This window comes from Phaenicophaeus curvirostris, chromosome Z (assembly GCF_032191515.1).
Source record: "Phaenicophaeus curvirostris isolate KB17595 chromosome Z, BPBGC_Pcur_1.0, whole genome shotgun sequence".
In the NCBI taxonomy this organism is placed as follows: domain Eukaryota; kingdom Metazoa; phylum Chordata; class Aves; order Cuculiformes; family Cuculidae; genus Phaenicophaeus; species Phaenicophaeus curvirostris.
This window is the reverse complement of record NC_091431.1, coordinates 5,548,885-5,567,519: the sequence shown is the minus strand read 5'-3', so window position 1 is coordinate 5,567,519 and position 18,635 is coordinate 5,548,885. Positions and strand designations below refer to the sequence as shown.

At 41.6% G+C, this 18,635-nt stretch overlaps 1 protein-coding gene across 6 annotated transcripts in view; it reads right to left on the bottom strand.

The window, feature by feature from the left end:
* PALM2AKAP2 (PALM2 and AKAP2 fusion) overlaps positions 1-18,635 on the bottom strand; it is a 262,238-nt gene that overhangs the window by 21,207 nt on the left and 222,396 nt on the right. For all 6 annotated transcript variants that reach the window (XM_069880298.1, XM_069880299.1, XM_069880301.1 and 3 more), the window contains one exon: positions 575-2,975. In XM_069880298.1, coding sequence (XP_069736399.1) covers positions 575-2,975 — 2,401 coding nt within the window. The remainder of the gene's footprint in view (positions 1-574; positions 2,976-18,635) is intronic.

Below are 18,635 nucleotides of genomic sequence, written 5' to 3'. Positions count from 1 at the left end.
ACATTTTTTTACTAGACAAAGTTTCCTAAGAAGGCCAGGATATACCTGAAAACAAAATGCAAAACACAAAGAAAAAGTAATCAGATGCAAATCCCCCAGACGTCCACTACCTTTGCACTTCCTTAATGACATGCAAGAGAACAGAAAGCTTGTTAAAAAAAGGCTTTGCATTTCTGTCTTTCTAATAGCCACACAGCTGCAAATACTGCTGCTGTCCTTCTTTTGATGATCCTGAATTTCTGGATGGTGTGAGCAGTACAGCAATAGACACATTATGCTACAATGTAGCAGGGGATGAATGGAGTGTAAGGTTTCTTAATGACTATTATCAAGGCACAGAAGTTGCTTCTGTGCTATGTCTGGAAAAAAACCAAAAACATCCACAGGCACCCTCACAGACAGAAAGTTTGGTTCTCCCATCCCCTTCTCCTGCCCGCAGTTTCCAGGCAGATGAAGTCATGAACACCTTCAAGCATCTGCAAAATCATGTATTCATTCAAAAATAACATAAATCTGAATCCAACTTGACACTTCAGTCACATTTCACTTCCCATCTGATGCTTTGCACTCTTACCTGGTGCGGTTTTGTAGGACACAGTTCTGGTGGGCATGGGTGGTGCGCTCTTCATAACAGGGCTTGGTGCCATCTGCAGACCTTGTCGCTGTCTTTTCAGCTCCTCTTCTCGTTCCTGGGCAGCTCTGATCTCTTCTTCTATCATTGACAAAGTCCGCTGCTTTCTTGACCTTAACTTGAAAGGGCCCACGGTCACTTCAGGCTCCTGAGTGGCCAGGATGGAGGCAGTGCTCCTCAGCTCAGCTGCCTCTGAATATTTGCTAAAATAGCTGACTTCGTGCCTATTTTCCTCCACAAGGAATGGCTGGCTGGCTGAGTACGTGGGTGACTGCTGCAAATTCTTCCCTTCCCTGAGTCCCGAGTCTTCATCTTTTGAAGTCTTTGGTATGGTGTCCCGTTTTTCTTGAACAGGTGAAGACACCTGGGGCGGCTCAAACGTGGGGTTCTGCTGCTCCTTGGAGGCTGGAGCTGGCCTGGTGGTGGCTGGCTGCTCTTTAACTGAGATTCCCTCCTTTGCAGGGATTTCTTCCTCCTTGCAGTTTGTTTTATCTGCCTGCTCAGCTATGGCTTGTTGGATGGCATTTTGAACCAGCAGCCCAGCATGGTACTCCAGCTGGTCATCAATTAGTATGGAGTCTGCCAAGGCAGAGGAGGGCAAGTCACAGCCCGTGTCACCAAATGACTTGGAGATGCCTTCACCCCTGCACTCCACTGGAGTGTCAGCCTGTGGGGTCTGTGGCAGGGAGAAATCGGCCAGTGAGCTTTCCTGCAGAGCACTCATGGTTTCATTGGAAGCACCACTGTCACTAATGTTATCCATGCTGAAGTCATTGGAAAGCGTCTCCAAGACAGTGGTATCCTGAGACCTGACAGACAAGTCATCCAAACCAGAGTCAAGCTCCTCTGGAGGGGAAGAGGCGCTGGCTGACTTTGGGAACTGGTCTAGCACACCCTGTCCATCATCCTTCACCACCGTGAAAACAGCTCTTGCACTCATGAATTCTCCATCCTCTGTCCATAGCTTTGAGGCCTGTCCAGCTCTAGGGCTAACACTGCATGGTAACTCTCTTACTGGGTCAGCAGCGGTAGTCTGAGCACTTGTATCATCTTCTGAGGTACTGGAGACCTTCTGTGCTTTGACAACAGTGGCATTGTTACCCTCAGGCTGTCCTGTTTGCCCACACACTGAAACGGGTCTTGTCATGGAGGACAGTGGCCTGTCTACATGTGAAGGATTGAGGCTTTTGTAGAAAGGTTTGATGGAGAACATTTTGGGTGTTCCTGAACGCCTCGGGGACGCCTGACCCTGAGATGGACCTGAATGCTCCATGAGCTGGAACTGCTTTCTGGCAGCTGAGAAGTCAATCTGCTCGGTGACAATATCCTCTTTCTTGATACTGACTGGCTCTGGTGGTACAAAGGAGCAGCTGATCTGTTTGGGGGATGTTGGCATCGCACCTTGCTGTTGCTGTCTCTCCTTGCGCTCCTTGTACTTCTTGTGGGACTCCAGATGCTCTTCATCCAGTTGATCTTCCAGGGTCTTCTCCTGGGGAGGGTTCCACCATTTGGCGGCAATGCTGGGGTTTTTCTTGACAGCCTGGCTTTTAATGAGTTCCCTTCTTTCCTTTTCCAGTTCCATCATTTCCTCTGATGGTCTCACTTTGTGGACACGATATTTTTCCTTCTCCTCCTCATCTTCAAAGAGTTTTGAGGGCTTTTTGTCTTCATGGAAGGCTCGTAGTTCAAACTTAGCCTCTTTCTTAAGAGTTGTAAGAGCTGGTTCTCCATCCTTAGAGGATCTTCTAGAACTGTTCGAAGAAGCTGGACTTCCTGGAACCTTCAGACTTTCCTTAGTGTCTTCCTTCAGCCCACCTGTGTCTTCCTTCAGCCCACCATTAGGTTTTGGGTTCTCATCTGTTATGCTAGCTTCATGTGGTTCAACTACCAAGGGTGTCAGCTTGTCAGCTACATCTTCTTCCTTTTCACTAGGTACTGAATCGTTATTGACATTAACAGATGCTCCTGAGCCATCCATAACGGAGACAGCACGCGGTTCAGGGGAGGATGTCCCATTAATGGTATTATCTGTGGCAGAATCACAGCAATTTGCCTCCAGCACTTCATCTAGATATCTGATCTCTTTAGCAACTTCACTGTCCAGAGATTCATGCCTGTCCTTAAGCCCATTGTGGCTGGTAGCAGTGGAAAAGAAGTGAGTTGGATTGTCTATGGGATGTGCTGAAGCCACTGTGGTGATGCTTTTATGTTCAGAAACTGGAACTTCAATTTCCATTTTCTCTTCCTTTGTAGCAAGCACAGTAACTGGCCCCAAGAAGTTGGCACAGTTTTGGTTTCTGCTTTTTTTCAACCTGATGTCATCCTCAGGGATTCTGGAAGATTTCTAAAAGAAAAAGAGAACAAAACCATGATGAAATCCTAAAAAGTGAAATCTTATTTGTTGCAGAGTAAACACCATCTGGAAAGCAAATCCTAGCACTTCTTACATTTGAGATAAAAGCAGATCCTCAGAGTATGGGAAAGCAAGGCAAACCTTTAAATAGGAAAACCAGAAAGTTACTTTACCGTAAGCTGGACAATGCCCTTAAAAAACAATAAACTTCCATTCAAGTATTACCCATCTGCTTACCATCCTCATTTTGTCGTTATTTCATGCCTGTATTCTGGTTTGCCACTGAAAATGATCTTTGGAATTCCAAGTTATTAATGACTTGGCAGTTCAGGTTCTTCAAGATTTTGCATGTGTAGCACACAACACCTATGATCCTGGTACTTTAAAAACACTTTCTGCACCTAAAGGAAATCTCATAATGCTTCTACAGACAAAAGTATTAGTGCCCTCGTTTTGCAGAAACAGATGCTAACATGCAGGATGAGTAGGCAATTCATCTCGAGTTAGGAAAAGGGATGTGGCAACAGCAGGCAATGTTCATTTCTCAGAGGATCAGTCCTGCTCATCAACCACAGGGTAGAATTACACAGTGCTAGAAAGACATAGGGTCTTTCTTCTGCCCACATGGAAACCCACACGCAACTGAACCTGGGAGACAATAAGAGTTTGCAACTCCTATGGCATGCTGACCACCACAAGGAGCATGACAGGGACCAGAGTCATGTTCTCCTCCCTCCAACTGTTTTGATTTGCTGTGCAGATGCACTGAATTCAATTTCTCCCTGATGTGTTGCCTCTGCTCTCTAGAATGGTATTGAAAGAAACACCACTGATATTCTAATACGGGCAGATTTTACCTGTCAAGCAGCCTACTGAACTTCCTGTGACTAAAGTCTGTAGGAACTTTTGATGAAGCTGGTAACATGCCAATGAATTTCTCAAAAATCTCTTTACTGCAGAAAAGGCAAATAAAGGAAACATCAAAAGAGAAGGAGAGGGCATTTTCAACATTATTCTTCACAAAGAACTTGCCAACTCTTGTTAGCTCTTCCTAACTCTTGAAAACCAGAAGTGACAAATCTGTCAACTTTGAACAGTGCTTTAAAAAAGAAACTTGATATCTAAGGTTTCTGGCTCTCTTTCGACAGGTGTTTCTATGTCATACAACTGCTGAGGCATGCGCTTTGGAAACAAATGGCACTGATCAAATCCTGTGAATTCAGTGGTTGCCCAACAAGAGCATTCTTGTCTGCTAGTCAGCCCTGCCCTTGCTGTGCTGTCTCCCTTCTCCTGCATGCTATTAATAAACACTGCAGCAAAGGATGATCAGCTAGGAGCACAACAGCATTTACCGGTGACCTGAACAATCACATTGCCTCTGGCTTTATATAGGCAGTAAAACACATTCGACACACCTTAAGGAATTATAGCCAGCCAGCCAGAAAAGCTCTTTTTCTAAAAGCACTTTGAACAAGTGTCTAATTATGCAGTTGTATACAGTCGAAGACAATGCTGGCTTCAGCCAAGATATTTTCTTCTTAATTGTGCTTGTAACACTGGGAAAAACCTTCAAAAACAAACAAATAACCAACCTGCTTTTGTCTATATATTTTACTTGACATATTTTACTGGTTCTACTTGCATTTCACTCTCTGTTGAACCCAGAAATTCCCCAGCTGAAGTTTCAAGCAGTGCTTTTCTTAAAGTATGCTACATTTTTTTCATTTTACATTTTTTCTAAATGTGTTGAGTTTCTCCTTTAGTCCTATTAAGGATATATTCAAGAAATCAGATGTTCTGCAAACCAATACAGAACAACCAGTATAAAAAGTTCTTACTTTTTTGAGGGGGCACAGCATGAATTAAAGAATAAAACTTTCTCTTAACCTGAACAAGCAAGAATTGCTCTTGATTTGGCTGTGGAGCTCCAGGTATCACGACACAATGGGTACTCAGGTGACAGGACTAAGACTGCACTACCTATTTGATACTTGAGTTTAAATCTCCCCCTCCTGACTTGCTGGTGCCAAAAGGAGACATTGCTACCTGGAACAGCCTGTGCAAAGGGACATAAGCACCAGTGCAGGTAATTGCTGGCTGTTACTTTTCACACACACTGTGAGTATCCATAATGCTCCTTCTAACATTTGTTTCTAATCAGACAGACTGAAGTCAGTAGTTACATTGGTAGCCAATTACGTGTCCTGTATAGGCACAAGAATACATCCTCAATGAACACAGAAAATCAAGCAATGGAGCTGTGTCCCAGCAACTGAAACACATCTCCCTGCAGAGCCAAATCAGAGCTAGTGGGCCCCCCACCCCATCCTGGGTTCTCTGCTTCTAGTACCATGCAGCTGGGAATAATTCCTCGGTTGCCTCAGAGACCCAGTTCACTAAAGCAAGTCTCCTCTCATCACTGATTTAATGTATGAACTGTTTAGAATCATACCCCATTTGGATATTCAAGTTAGTCAACAGAAAGACAGGCACAGTATTTTACCAGTTTCTTAATGAGTAAGAGCACATCCTCCCATCATAGCTGCAATCCATAGCTCATAATTAAGGCATATACATGTAACTGTCCAATCAGGGGCACGTATTTATAACACTATGTAATTCTGAAAGTGCATGCGCCTGTGCAATTAGTGTGACACATAATTACACAGTAAGACAGGCAATTATGCAGTAAAACCTGTGAGGAAACATTGCTGCTTATGGGAGGGAATCTTTCTCTGCCAGGGACTAGTAACTGAGTGAGAAGGAGGGCTCTCAGCAGGGCAGAGAAGTCAGGGAGAAATTGCAGAGGAGGAAAAATCCCACAATTAAGAACACCCCAGTTTTTCCCTCAACGCATTTTTTTTTTTCAGAATCTGGGAACAATCTCATGAGGCCATGACAATGACAGTATGCTCCAGACACTCCTGGTAGGAGTACCAGTCAATCCACTGATGAATTATCTTAGGAACATAACTGAGAAGATCATACAGATCAAAGCAGCTGACAAAACAAAGCTTTCCAAGATAGTTCAGGCCACAGAGTTTGTTCAAGATAACTGGCTGAGTCCGGGAAAATGACACACATTGGGATGATGACACCATGGGTGGGAGACGAGGAGAAGAAGGGTGGTGGGACACAACGACCCCCTGCCTTTCCAGTTTGGCAGAAGGAGGCAAGCTCGCCAGAGGGCTGCTTTTGCTACTCCGTTATTAGTATGTACCAACAGCGAGCAGGCTTTTCAAAGCCTGTACCATTACAAACGCCTGTAAATGGGAAAAGAACAGCATTCAATCCTAATTGCAATCAGCAATACAGTGTTCCCAGTGACTTCCATACACTCATTCTAGATCCAGATTTTCCAGAAGTTACTGTTAGATTTACACAATCTCTGAATACACATTCATTTCTGTTTAAGTCAAGATGCAGTGGGGTAATTAGTGTCATTTCCACAATGCTGCTGCACTTTACTAAACTGCAGTTATTAGCAGCTTAGAGAATTATTAGCATATTTCCTCCTTGGTTGAATTCTTCATCTACAAAAGTGTAAGTGTTTGGGCAATCAATCCTTTTAGGAGGGAAAAACTGTGGGTGTGCTACTAGCAAGACCCAGCAAATGTACTGCCAGTGCCTTCCTTTGTTTAATGCAACACAAAATGCAGATGACAACAAGTGGGAGGCAATTTTTGTGAACCACATCGACATTCTTTTGAAGCAACAGCATGGGGAAGGAGGAAGAGACAAAAAGATTGAATAAGTAAAAACATTTCATAATTTAAAAAAAATCCAAAACACAGTTTCCTTATTGTGGACTTCTGCCAATCACTCCAGCCAAGTCTCAGGACAGCTTTTGATGCTTTTGGTTTCCTACTGTCATCAGCATTGTTGACTTCCCATTTCTTTAGACTCCATTTTCCTTGGAGATGTCCTGCACTGCACACACTTTTCCTCCCACAGATTTATCACTGAGCCAGTACTTTGTTCAACACTTTTCCCTTTGCTCTTGGATCTAACCTTTGGGCCTGCCATGCCTGTTGCAGTTTTAGTGAAATAATGTAACTTAAAATCACATTTGTGTATGGTCGACTTGCTAATCCACACCTCCTTGCTGATGTCAATCATCTTCTCCCTCTTCATCTACTGCCTTGGCCTGCCTCTCTGACATCTCTTTCAAAGGAGAAGGAACCAAATGATGGATTCGCTAGGGGCCTGAAACTGGCAAATCTTCAAGGGAGGGACTGCTTTCATTCAGCTCATCCTTTTGAAGAATGCAGTCACCATCTGCGTCACAGATGGAGATAGTCAGAAGCCTTGCAAAGATATAGAAGTCATCTGTACCTCTGTGCTTCCAGATGGCTAGTTTGTCCAGCGAGAAAACCCCTAGCCAAGAGATATTCTTCCATTCTTGCTAGTAATAGCAAGTAATTCTTTAGAGAAGTCATCTTCTGTAGAAGAATGGTATGACACGGAAGTGTTGCAGTTCTTGAAGAGCAAGAAAAGCAAAATGAAAGTTGTAAAACGTGCTAGCACCCATTCCTCATGCTTCATGTTCACTACTACACAACAGGTGCTCAGAAAGGTGCCATTATCCCACTTCACCCCAAGTGGGAATAAAAGTCCAAACCACTGTGATGACTCCTGTCTCATGCCAACTGGTGTGCCCCATTCCTCCCACAGCAGCTGCCACCCCATCCACCTCCAAAAATGTGGTGATCCCCCTCATGACAGGAGGGACAAGGCTGCTCCAGCTGGGAGGATTTGCAGAAAGCAATCTGAAGAAATGAGATAAACACTTTTGTGTTTTGTAAATTTCCTGTTCTGGTGAGCTAAGAGAAAGCAGCAGCAGAGAAGAACTGTTCAAAAAGATCCTGAAACTGGAGAAGAAAAGGGATGCAGCTGATGATGGCAGCTCAAGGAAAGGTAGGGGACTTTTACCCACACTACCTATAAGAACCATGACTTTTCATAAAAAAAGAAAAAAACCCAAACCCAAAGTGTTGTCTTCATGCTTTCCTGGTTGAAGAAGTCCTATTCTCCCAGATGATATTTTTATATTGATTCCTAAGGGTTTTAAAAGTACTATGGAAAGTGTTGCCCCAAAAGATTACAAATTTTCTCTTTAAGTAATAGGATAAAATTCAAGTTTTATAAAAAAAAAATCATCCCCAAATCCTGCTGCCAGATTTTCTTGAATTTAAGACATGTCAGGCACATGCTGACACTCCCCTGAATAGTTCCATTCATAATCCTACTTGCACATAAAAAGCAAAACCTGGCCTGTTCCTCTCACAGTGCAGTGCAGTGTCTTCAATACACAGATGGAAACCACTGCCAATATGTTTCAGTTATCAGAAATGAGTGTGACAAGTATATTCTCTGTGATCAGCTCCCTGTGCTCTTCTGTGACTTAACTGAGTTAGCCAGACAGTACAGTAGGCAAATTTTCTTTATGAAAAGCTGATTTATCTCCTTCTAACCACTTCACGAATCACAAGACTACAGTCTAAAAATCAATCTAACTTCATACTACCTACCACGCTCTTAAGCAGCAGTGGAGGCCTCTTTTGGAGTACAGATAGTAACAAGGGATGCATGGATACAGTGCCCCAAGAAGTGGCCCCTAGGAGAGCTTGCTGTGTGAAATTTCCTGAGAGCTCTTCCTTTTTCCTGGTCTGTTTTAGACAAGAAGTTGTAATTCTATTTGCTCAGAAAGCATGTGAAAGGGTTTGTGATATTCTTTTTCATTCCAGCTGAGCCACAGGCTGCAGCTTCCTGATGTGACACACTACAAAGCTCTTTTTCAAATCAAGTCCAATATTCTTTTGCTGCTGTAATAAATTAAGGATGGAGAAAAATGGCTCAAAAATTATCCACAACTTCAATGGTAAGCATACACTGTATGGTAGGATACTTTAATGATGAGCATGCAATGAATTACACTGTATTTTTTCAAACATGTCTCTGTAGCTCCAGTATTTTCTGTGCCTTCAAAGACAAACAACAAAGCTTTTTGTCAGAGACAAGAAAAATAGGTATCTTCCTTCTTTAAATTAAACTGTGTAATTAAATAGCTTGTGCAGCTACTGTAAAAAAAACCCCAAACCAATAACCTAAAGGCCAACTGCTTTTTATTAAGTACTTTCATTTCTGAAAAGAACTGTAACTGCATGAAGCACCTTTACGGACAAAGTGATTTTTATAGAAATTAATATTTTGGGACAGAAGGCTACTACCTTCTGAATAAAAAGAAATATCAACTCTGATAAAGAAAAACATCAGAGGGGCTATTAGAGTATGATGGTTACACAGCTGGCATTAGGGAAAGTGTTTATGATCAAGTGGTGTAGACTTGGATACCAGAGTATGTAGGGCTGGTTAGCTTTGCTGTGAAAGCTCTGCTCAGTTCTACAGTAATCAAGATGCAAATCTGAAATTACAGGAAGTACATGATTAAACTTTCATTCAGAAACTTCAGCACTGTTTGGCACTGCCACACTCCACCTCACTCATTTTCAATCTGCCTCCAGACAATAGGATGCCCTGAAGAGCTCCAGAATGGTGTTTCACACACGTGGGGAGAACTAGGAACAAATAGTACCCAGGAGATCAGTAAATTGGTGACAATATGATTGCAGGTACAATAACCCGTATTTGACCATTTTCTTGTTCTCTGCAATTTGACTTCTTGTAATGTAGGTCAGCCTAAAAGTTTGAGTATATTAGAGCAGTGAATGCATGCATAAGAAGGCATTTCACCCAGAAAAATGTGTTTTTCAATTCTCCCACCACTCTTACGAGTTCGAATACTACTCTTGATGCTCCTTTCACTTCCAAATTGATTTCTATCTCAACAGAAAAACGCACAGTTAAGTATTATTTCTTCTATTGCTTCACTCAGTTACTCAGGACAGAATGACCAGGACAGTACGCTCTGTGTGATGGTATGAGAAATAAAACAATGCTGCAGAGACGCAGCACTAGGCTCAAGGTCAATACAAAGTTATTAGCTTATTAATCAACCATACCACTATAGATGGTTACTTCTTTTTAACTTTGTTAAACATTTTTCCTAAGGTTTACTTTTTTGTGGCATGCCTCTAAATCTGTCTTTGCTGGAACAAGAATAAATGCTTCCAACAGCATATGTAAATTCGATCTTCTGAAGCAGTCTCCAGTGTTACCTAAGGAAGTGCTATGGTTTGCTGGAGGAAATGAAGCACACTGCATACAACTAACATGTAAGTAGCACGACACGATTAGAAAATTGTCCACTAATTTGCAGGGAATACAAGGTACGACACAATCCTTAATACACAGAAGGACAATTTCTTCTTCAGTGCTGAATGCCACAGATGAACCCCTGCATCATGAACCACTGCATTTGCACTCTCCTTGGACAGGTTGCCCTCAGGTAGACCCAAGCTCAGAGCTCATAGCTCAGTTGTTCATAGCACTCTAATGTTCAGCCTCTGGTTTACTGTTAAGTGAAAGTGGAGAAATCTCAATCGAATAAGGACGGAAAAATATTCAGCTTAACAGAGTGCAAAATACAGATAGTGAGTTGAGCAGAACACGACTTCTGAATGCATGCATGAAACATCACAGTCTCACAAAATGCTGCAATTGAAATCTGCCCAACACATGTTGAAGATGGAACAATTGCACTGGTAATGCATGATCTAATCCCAGCAGGGAGGAGAAAGGACGCTAAACTAAGCCTTGCTTTTAATACTCTCTAACCCATCTAGATAATGTCAGCGAAAGGAAAAGGTGACCTTTACGGTCACTTGCATGAAAAAAAACAATGAGAGAGGGGAATTTCCAGAATTCCTTAGTCTTTTCATCAGGGGCAGGAGGTTCCTATTCCATCTAAAGAACTGAGCTACAATTGAGCCCTGTAAATGCAAGATCTAGGGAAAAATACTGGCATATTAATCATTTTGGGGCATAATAAAAGGACCTCCTGAGGAAGGAATTTGGGTTAGGCAGGAGCAGGAGGAAGACAGTAAACGTAGACAAAAGGCCATGCAGTTCACTTATTCATTGAGCAGATCTTACAGCTGCTAGGAACACCTTTTTAACACAGTGGAGGAACAGATATAAACATGCCACGTGCACAGAAGTAGGCTTTATGAGATGCATTAGTATTAAATTAAAGTCTTCCGATGATACAGATTCTTTCACTGGCTGAGAGTTCTATAAATCTTTCACAGATGGCCGAAACTGCATTTTCTGAACAAAGATACATGATCCCTGTTACGCTGGAGTTCTTTCACTACTTACTTTCGAGGGCAACATAGTAGAAACCGAACGCTTTAATCAAAGCAAGCACCTACAAACCTTTGCAAACAAAGACTAAGACAGATTATTTTCCACTTTCTTTCACTTCTCTGCTTCACAAATACCAACTGCTGGATATCATACCGCTTTTAACTATTTCCTGAAGACTAATGAATATTTGCTGCACTTCTAACAGGAACAGTTGTTGCAGATCTACTGGAGTTTGACAGTTAGACGTGATGGTGCAGAGTGCTAAAGGAATGAGTGATGTTCAGAAATGTGAAAAAAGGCTAAACACCTATTTCTCTTTGAGAGCTGAAGAAGGTTAAGAATTACTATTGATGCTTTATCTCCACCAGTAGAACTTTTTACAGCTGCTCTCATCCATTAGGTTAAGATCCATCACTGCAAAATCTCCTTAAACCAAGGTACACCTAGGTAACTGCATGTTGCAGTGCGTCTCAACCAATGTCAGCCTGCTCTACCTGCAGCAGAAAGAGTAGGACAACATTTCACTGTAGGCAGTGAGCATTGGGAGGATTGGAGTACCAGAGCTGAATGAGCAAGCTGGTGCTTGAGCAGCATTCCATGGATTGCCTTCTTCCCTGTTTTTTTGAGGAAATTAGGCTATTTTAAAGCTAGAGAATCCTAGAATTCCCTATAAAGACAGTGTTCCTGTGGCTTAAAAAGGTTCCAATTTATATTTAGCTTTACCCAAACTTCATTTTAGGCTGTTACTTCCAGATTCAGGCAAAAGCAGATCACTGGAATGTAATCAAAGGAAAACTGAGAGGACATTAAAAAAAAAGAGGAAATCTAGCCTAGTCCTAGCTCAAAAATCACTCAAATTACACAAGTGTAGAGGGAGAGAATATGATGGTGATCAAAGGACACAACTGAAGTCTCTGCCAATAGCTGTGTTACACGCACAAGTGGGGAGAGAAGCTACTTCCAAAAAGAGCCTGGCACACCACCCCGTCTGACTCATACTCTCCAATGTGTCACCACGCTTAGAGCCCACCGGGAAACCACTACACAGCAAGGCTTTCACTCCAGTCCCCTTTTCCAGAAACATACCATGGTTATGGGCTACAAGCTAGAGGTTTTACATGACAGCCCAAACCTTGCAGCTCTAGTGGACTGCAATTTGCAGGTCTCTTCCTCTGAAAGCATGTATGTAATTTAACTTTTTGGATGATGCATGTAGAAAAATACCTGTTTAAAGATATACACCCACAAAATGAAAAGCAGTATTGTTAAATGATGAGGTCAGTGTAGCCAAGATGATCAGAGAACTCTGATGCACCATTTGAACAAATTACCAGCAAGTAAGTAGTATTTAACAGTAAAAGAAGTCAGACTACAGGGTGTACAGAACAGTTTTGCTAGTAAGAGGCCAAATGTGTGCCGTCTCTAAAAAGGAGGATGTTGCTAAATTCTCCACATGCCATTGCTGTCCTCAGGCTATAAATATGACCTACCACGTGAGTTACATATTGTGAGCAGTTAGCAACTTCACTTAAGCTTTGCTTGTAACACAAACTAAGTACTATGGTCATCTCACTATTTCCTGCAGAAGATTTCATCGATTGTGAAACTTGAATAGGATTTTTTTTCTAATTCCTTATTTGGGAAAAAGGCAGTTGAGAAATTCCATGGAATAAGACATTCCCTTTCAGCACCTACTACTTCCCATCCTTCTGCCCCTGCTCCCCTCCCCTCTTCTAACCGAAGACTCATTATTCGTTCTTTTCCTGCTGAAAAGCCACTGATTAAATGACCTACAGCCCATCTGGACTACATTAGGATATTATTTGATTAAGACATTCATCACTTGCTCTTTCAGCAAGCGGAGAATTAAGATAATGGTGGGGGAAAATGGTGTTAACTGAACAGGCTATTCCAGCTCAAACTGCTCTGCTTGGAAAGTTTAATTGCTCTGACCCCTCAGTTGTAGGTTCTTTTTTTCCTAATTACAGAAAAACTAAATAAACACTGGTTATTTTATTTCATGTCGGCACGACCACTAACACCAAGTAAGTTGTTACACTAAGGGTTTCTGTCATCTGTATTTCTCAGATAACTTGCTATATGATAGGAAATGCTTGCTTAGAGGTATTTTAAGCAGTTGTAAAAACACTCACCATTAAACTTAAAGCATCACCTCACATTTTGGTATAAACAGAAGTTTGACACATTCTGAGTCACGTCGCTTTAGGGGAAGGGGGTGGCAGACAAAATGGTTTAAATAGATCTTCTCAAAACAGTATTGGTTACTAGCCCATCACATGAGAAGCAACTCAGTTTTCAGTATTTGAAGTGACTGCACGAGACTTCAGCCTATGGGGTCTGTGTACATAAAAAACAAAGGCGAAAAGGTAAGATCATGTCATATTGGCTTTCAGATACTTTACCGTAAAATATCCTTCTTTAGTTCTCAGAAGCTTATGGATGTACTATTCTGGTGCATGCACATGGGCATCAACTAAGTGTCACAGCATGCATCAAATGCCATAGAAACCAGGAATGCTGCTCACATTACTATGTTTAATTTCCTTCGGTGCTAGACAGCTAAAAGCTGAAGCTGAACAGACACCCTTAACACCTTTTTATCGACTGAAGTTTGCTTTACAGTATCAAGAAGGATAACATATTTGATCATACCCCCCAGAACAATTAAAGAATTCAGCCAAATGAACATGTGCATGGTTTTCCAAGTCATAACATGTACAGGATACAGAAAAGTTTTTTTTCTCCCTACAATCAATATTCTAACTTATTACATGCAAGTAGGGAGTTGTAAATTTCAGAAAGCTCTGCCTACTGTTTACAACAGACCAGCCAGAGAGCAATGAATGCTACAGATATCACAGAGAAAAACGGTATTTTAAATACTACTCCTGCTATTGAATGATAAAGGGTCAAAGAAAATACAAGTCACAGGTCAGAAATCTTAGCTTACCCCTTTTCTCTCTCTGTTCCCGTAAATTCTGAAGCAAACCCCCAAAAAGGTGTTTTTCAGAAGAACCTTCACTTTTTTTGACTTGTTAAGTGAAATTCCTTCCCCAGCTAGTTACAGGGCCGTGATGTCACAGACTGAGGGAGGGCTGTATTTTTTTTTTTTTAAAAAAAAAAAGAGGCAGCCCACACTCTAGCTCATTCACACAAAGAGGGCTGTTTTAAAAGGAAACAGTCCACACTACTCAAAAAGGGCATGACTTTACTTAACATGTAAGGGAGCCACCTCCTTAGAGATCCCTTCAAAAGCATCATGTTAGCAACAGACCTAAAGCCCTGTTTTCTGATGGTATAAGCAAGGATTTACTGTTCTAGGTTTTGGGGAGGGTGGGGTACACAACCCAGCAGCACAGCATGTGGCTGTCTTTCTCCTAGAAAGGAGCAATTACACAAAAGGCCGCTATGAAAGGCACACGTTCCATGGAGTAATTTGCAGTCATTTTTACCCACAGGTAAAAAAAAAAAAAAAAAAGGATTGACTATATTCTCTACACAGCAGAGACTTAGTGGTTACCTTCTGCTTACTGCTGCCTGTGGGCTTATGAAATTTCCTGGGGGCTTGATAGTTAAAGCTAAAAACATGAGCTATGCTGACCAGGCATCCCTGTGAAGGCCTTCGGGACTTTGTGTTAAAATGGCTTGAATTTAGTTTCACCTTATACATGTTGCTATAGATGGCACAGCATAAGTGTTGGAATAGCATATTTTACTCACCTGAAGAATTATGTTAGACACTAATTTGCCTTCACACTACTTCTAGAGAATCAGAAAGAGAAGGCACATCCATCTGCCACCAGTGACGATGAAAAAGAGCAGTGGTATTTTTGATGTGAGAACCCTCAAAGGCAGTAGTAGCTCACTTCATCCAACGCTCTACTACCTGCCTGAGCCACCTTAAATGAGGTAAGTCAAGCCTCTATAGTTTCAAAGTGGATTCAAGTGGTTAGGAGCTCTGTGCCACCCACTAAAAGAACCTATGAAACCAGAACGGAAATGAGGTTCTCACAGGAGAAAATGAAGACATCCAACATTCCTGTCCTAAAATAAAATGGAGAATTACTTTGGTGTGCCTAAAGCAACAGGAAATATTATGCGCTTTCATATATCACTTCTCATACTGTCTGCACAAGGGACAGATATAATACACAGTTATAACTTTTCCCATATTAGCTATTTTTTGATTCACCTTCCCTGGAGGTGTTTAAGGCACAGGTGGACGAGGTGCTAAGGGGCATGACTTAGTGTTTGATACGAATGGTTGGACTCGATGATCCAGTGGGTCTCTTCCAACCTGGTTATTCTATGATTCTCTTCCTGGATCATCCAAAAATTCTACGCTATTCCTATCATGAAGGATAATTGCCTTGCAGAGAAATTAAACTGTGTGAATTTAAAATGCAATTCCTACAGCTCTTTATTGATTAAAAATGAAATTCAAGTAACCCTGCTTCACCTGTGGTGACCAAAGGTGCAGAAGGTCACAAGGTATTCATCTTACGTATTCTCCCTGCCACTAACCTCCTAAAGCCCCACATACCCTGGAGGCCACCAGAGGACAAAGCAGTAACTGGAGCACTAGGATGTGTGTGACACTTGTTTGCTACAGATTCACAGGAATTGCTCACTTGACATGTAAATGCTCAGTTTCCATTGACATCTGAAAGAGTTGCAATAGAAAACAACTTTTTTTTAAAGATCACATTCTTCTCAAGCCAATTAGTTCTGGAAAACACAAATAATAACATTTCCTTAACATACTGGTATGTTTCAAGAATATACTGGGCTATTCGTAATGAAGATCTTGTGTACAGCCTAACAGTGTAGCCTAGTATCAAAGGCAGTAGATAGACCTTGATCAATCCTTTTCTGCTAGAGCTGGCCTCAAATAAACAAAAACCATTTTTCTTCCTCAGAAATTCAGAACTATCATTACTGTCAACTTTAGATAAGTTGAGGTGTTTTGTTTTTCCATTAAATCCTTAGTCCTTCCCAATAAACATCAAGCTAGAAAAATAAATTCCAGTACTCTTGATTGAAATGAAAAACTTGAACAGAAACTCGATATGGCTAAATAACCAAGAAACAAATAAAAATGCCAGAAATCTATCTCAAAGTGGTCCAAGAACACTTTAAAACTATTCCTCTCAGCTTCCTGAGGTGCAAAATTTCTTGACTTGTCTCCATTTTAAACCACCACTCCTGCATCACTGTAAGCAGCAAGTCCCTAGGCCCTGGGTCCTCTCTATTACATCATACTGAAAGGCAGTAAGAGGATGAAGATTGAAATGCGGTGGAGAGTCTATGAATATAACAGATCCACTGAATAATCAGCAAGTATTGTCTCTTGGAGATATCAAGGGCAAGATTATAAAAGACAGAATGATCCTGGCCTCACTACTTCAGGAAAAAGGAGCACTTCAAAGTGATTTACCTGTTTCAGGTGTCTGATCTTCCAAATTTGCAGCACAAATGCACATTAAAGCCAAGGATTAGATTTTGTGGCTGAATCTGTGTATATCAAAAGCTAGCGTGAGGCAGGCAAATCCTACTTTTGACTGCAGATCTGAGGATCCTCAAGTCTGCAGCTAAATTTGTTCCTCAAAATGGCAGGTCATATGCAGTTTTAGTTCTGAATTAACTTATCAATGGGGAGGACCCATAACTGGTCACAAGTCTGCTTCTATCCATGCCAGGAGGCCACTAGAGATGTGCAAGCAAGAGCTCAACTAGTCAAAGAAAAAAGATGTAGGTGGCAACATACTCTCTGCCAAGGCTTCAAGACTTTGGTAAATTTATTTAATTCAAAGCAGCCATCCTTTCTTAACCTTCAAGATACGTGATGAAGCACTTAATGTGGGGCACAGACCATACTACAAGCATTTCTGGAAGAAGCCGTCTCAGATTTTAGCAACTTGTGGTTATGGTTAAACAAAACAAGGACCATGAATCTTTTCAAATGTGGCAGAAACAAGAGATTTGAAGTGCTGTACCTCCTGATTAAGCTGTAACAAAACTGCAGCATCACGTAAACTCAAGCCCTTTCAGCTACCTCAGGACACAAGTGTTTCTTCATCAGCCCAAAAGACCTTCCCATGCTGGAGATAACCACACCGCTTGAACTGCATCATTGTCATGATTACAACCTGTTGCAAAGGGCTAATTCTATTCCTGAAACATGCGCTTGGAGTAGAAAACCCACCCTGCCTGACTTTCTAAGCCTATCAGACCAGCACTGTTATATCATGACTAAATTCAATATGTGCAATAAGAAGAAAAAGTATACTAGAAGCATTCTCTTATCTCTGCCTGTAGCAACAGTCTTTACTCAGCGCATATCTCATTAGAAAACGTGTTATCTCTCTCCTCTGTATTACTGCAAAATTGCTTTCTCAGGAAGGAAGGTCTTATGGGACCAGAGTCACTACTTCAGCTGCTTATCTTCAAACTATATTACCTCCATAAATCTCTCTGTCTGGGACTGCAAAATGAAGACTGCCCCACAAGGCTGGCTGCTGGAAGCAAAACACGTGCTTTCGCATGCCACTGCTAAAATTTACTAAATGTTTAAGGGATCGCCTCATTTCTAATACCTCCTCTACCAATCTACCATATCAAGCCAGCAAAAAAATAAACATAGGTGGTGAGATGGGAAGATATCATGTAAAACAGACCCAGAGTAAAGCAAAAAAAGATACAGGAAATCTGGCAAAGCTTTTATTGCCAGATCTGTCACTGGCTGGTTTAATGTTTTTTGGCATTTCGGTGAATTGCTCCATTCTTCAGCTTTCTTTCGAGGTAAAACATTGCTGACTTCTCTGTGTGACACTACACGGCACAAAGTCACGCAGGGGGCACAGGTTAGGAGAGGGGGGACAGTCTTCTTTCTGTACAGGTGCCCATCCACTCTTGATGCTCATAAGCCAATTTTTGGTTTTTTTGGCAGAGAGTGCTCACAGGAAGTGGGGAAGTCAACCTGACAACCTTCTTGCAACAAATACTTAAATAAAAATGTTTTCTTGGATATTCCCTCATATTGAAGTGGCTATTTGATAACCAGCAATTACAGAAAATTTAATCTGGTGAGCAACCTTAATTGTTCTTCCTCCTTTCACAGAAATCACACACTTTAAACCCAAAGGCCACTTCTATTTATTTTATGAGTACAAATTGGCTCTGTCAGTTTCATTTCCCCTGGTGCTGTAACCAGACCTGCTGTTCTTATAAATACAACCAGAATGAGACAGAAATAAAACCAGTTTCTGAGGACAGACGGCATGGACACATTGCTCACACCTCCAACTTCTCCCTTCTAAAGCAGACCCTCCCCGAACCCAAGACCTGCTTTTCAGACAACGT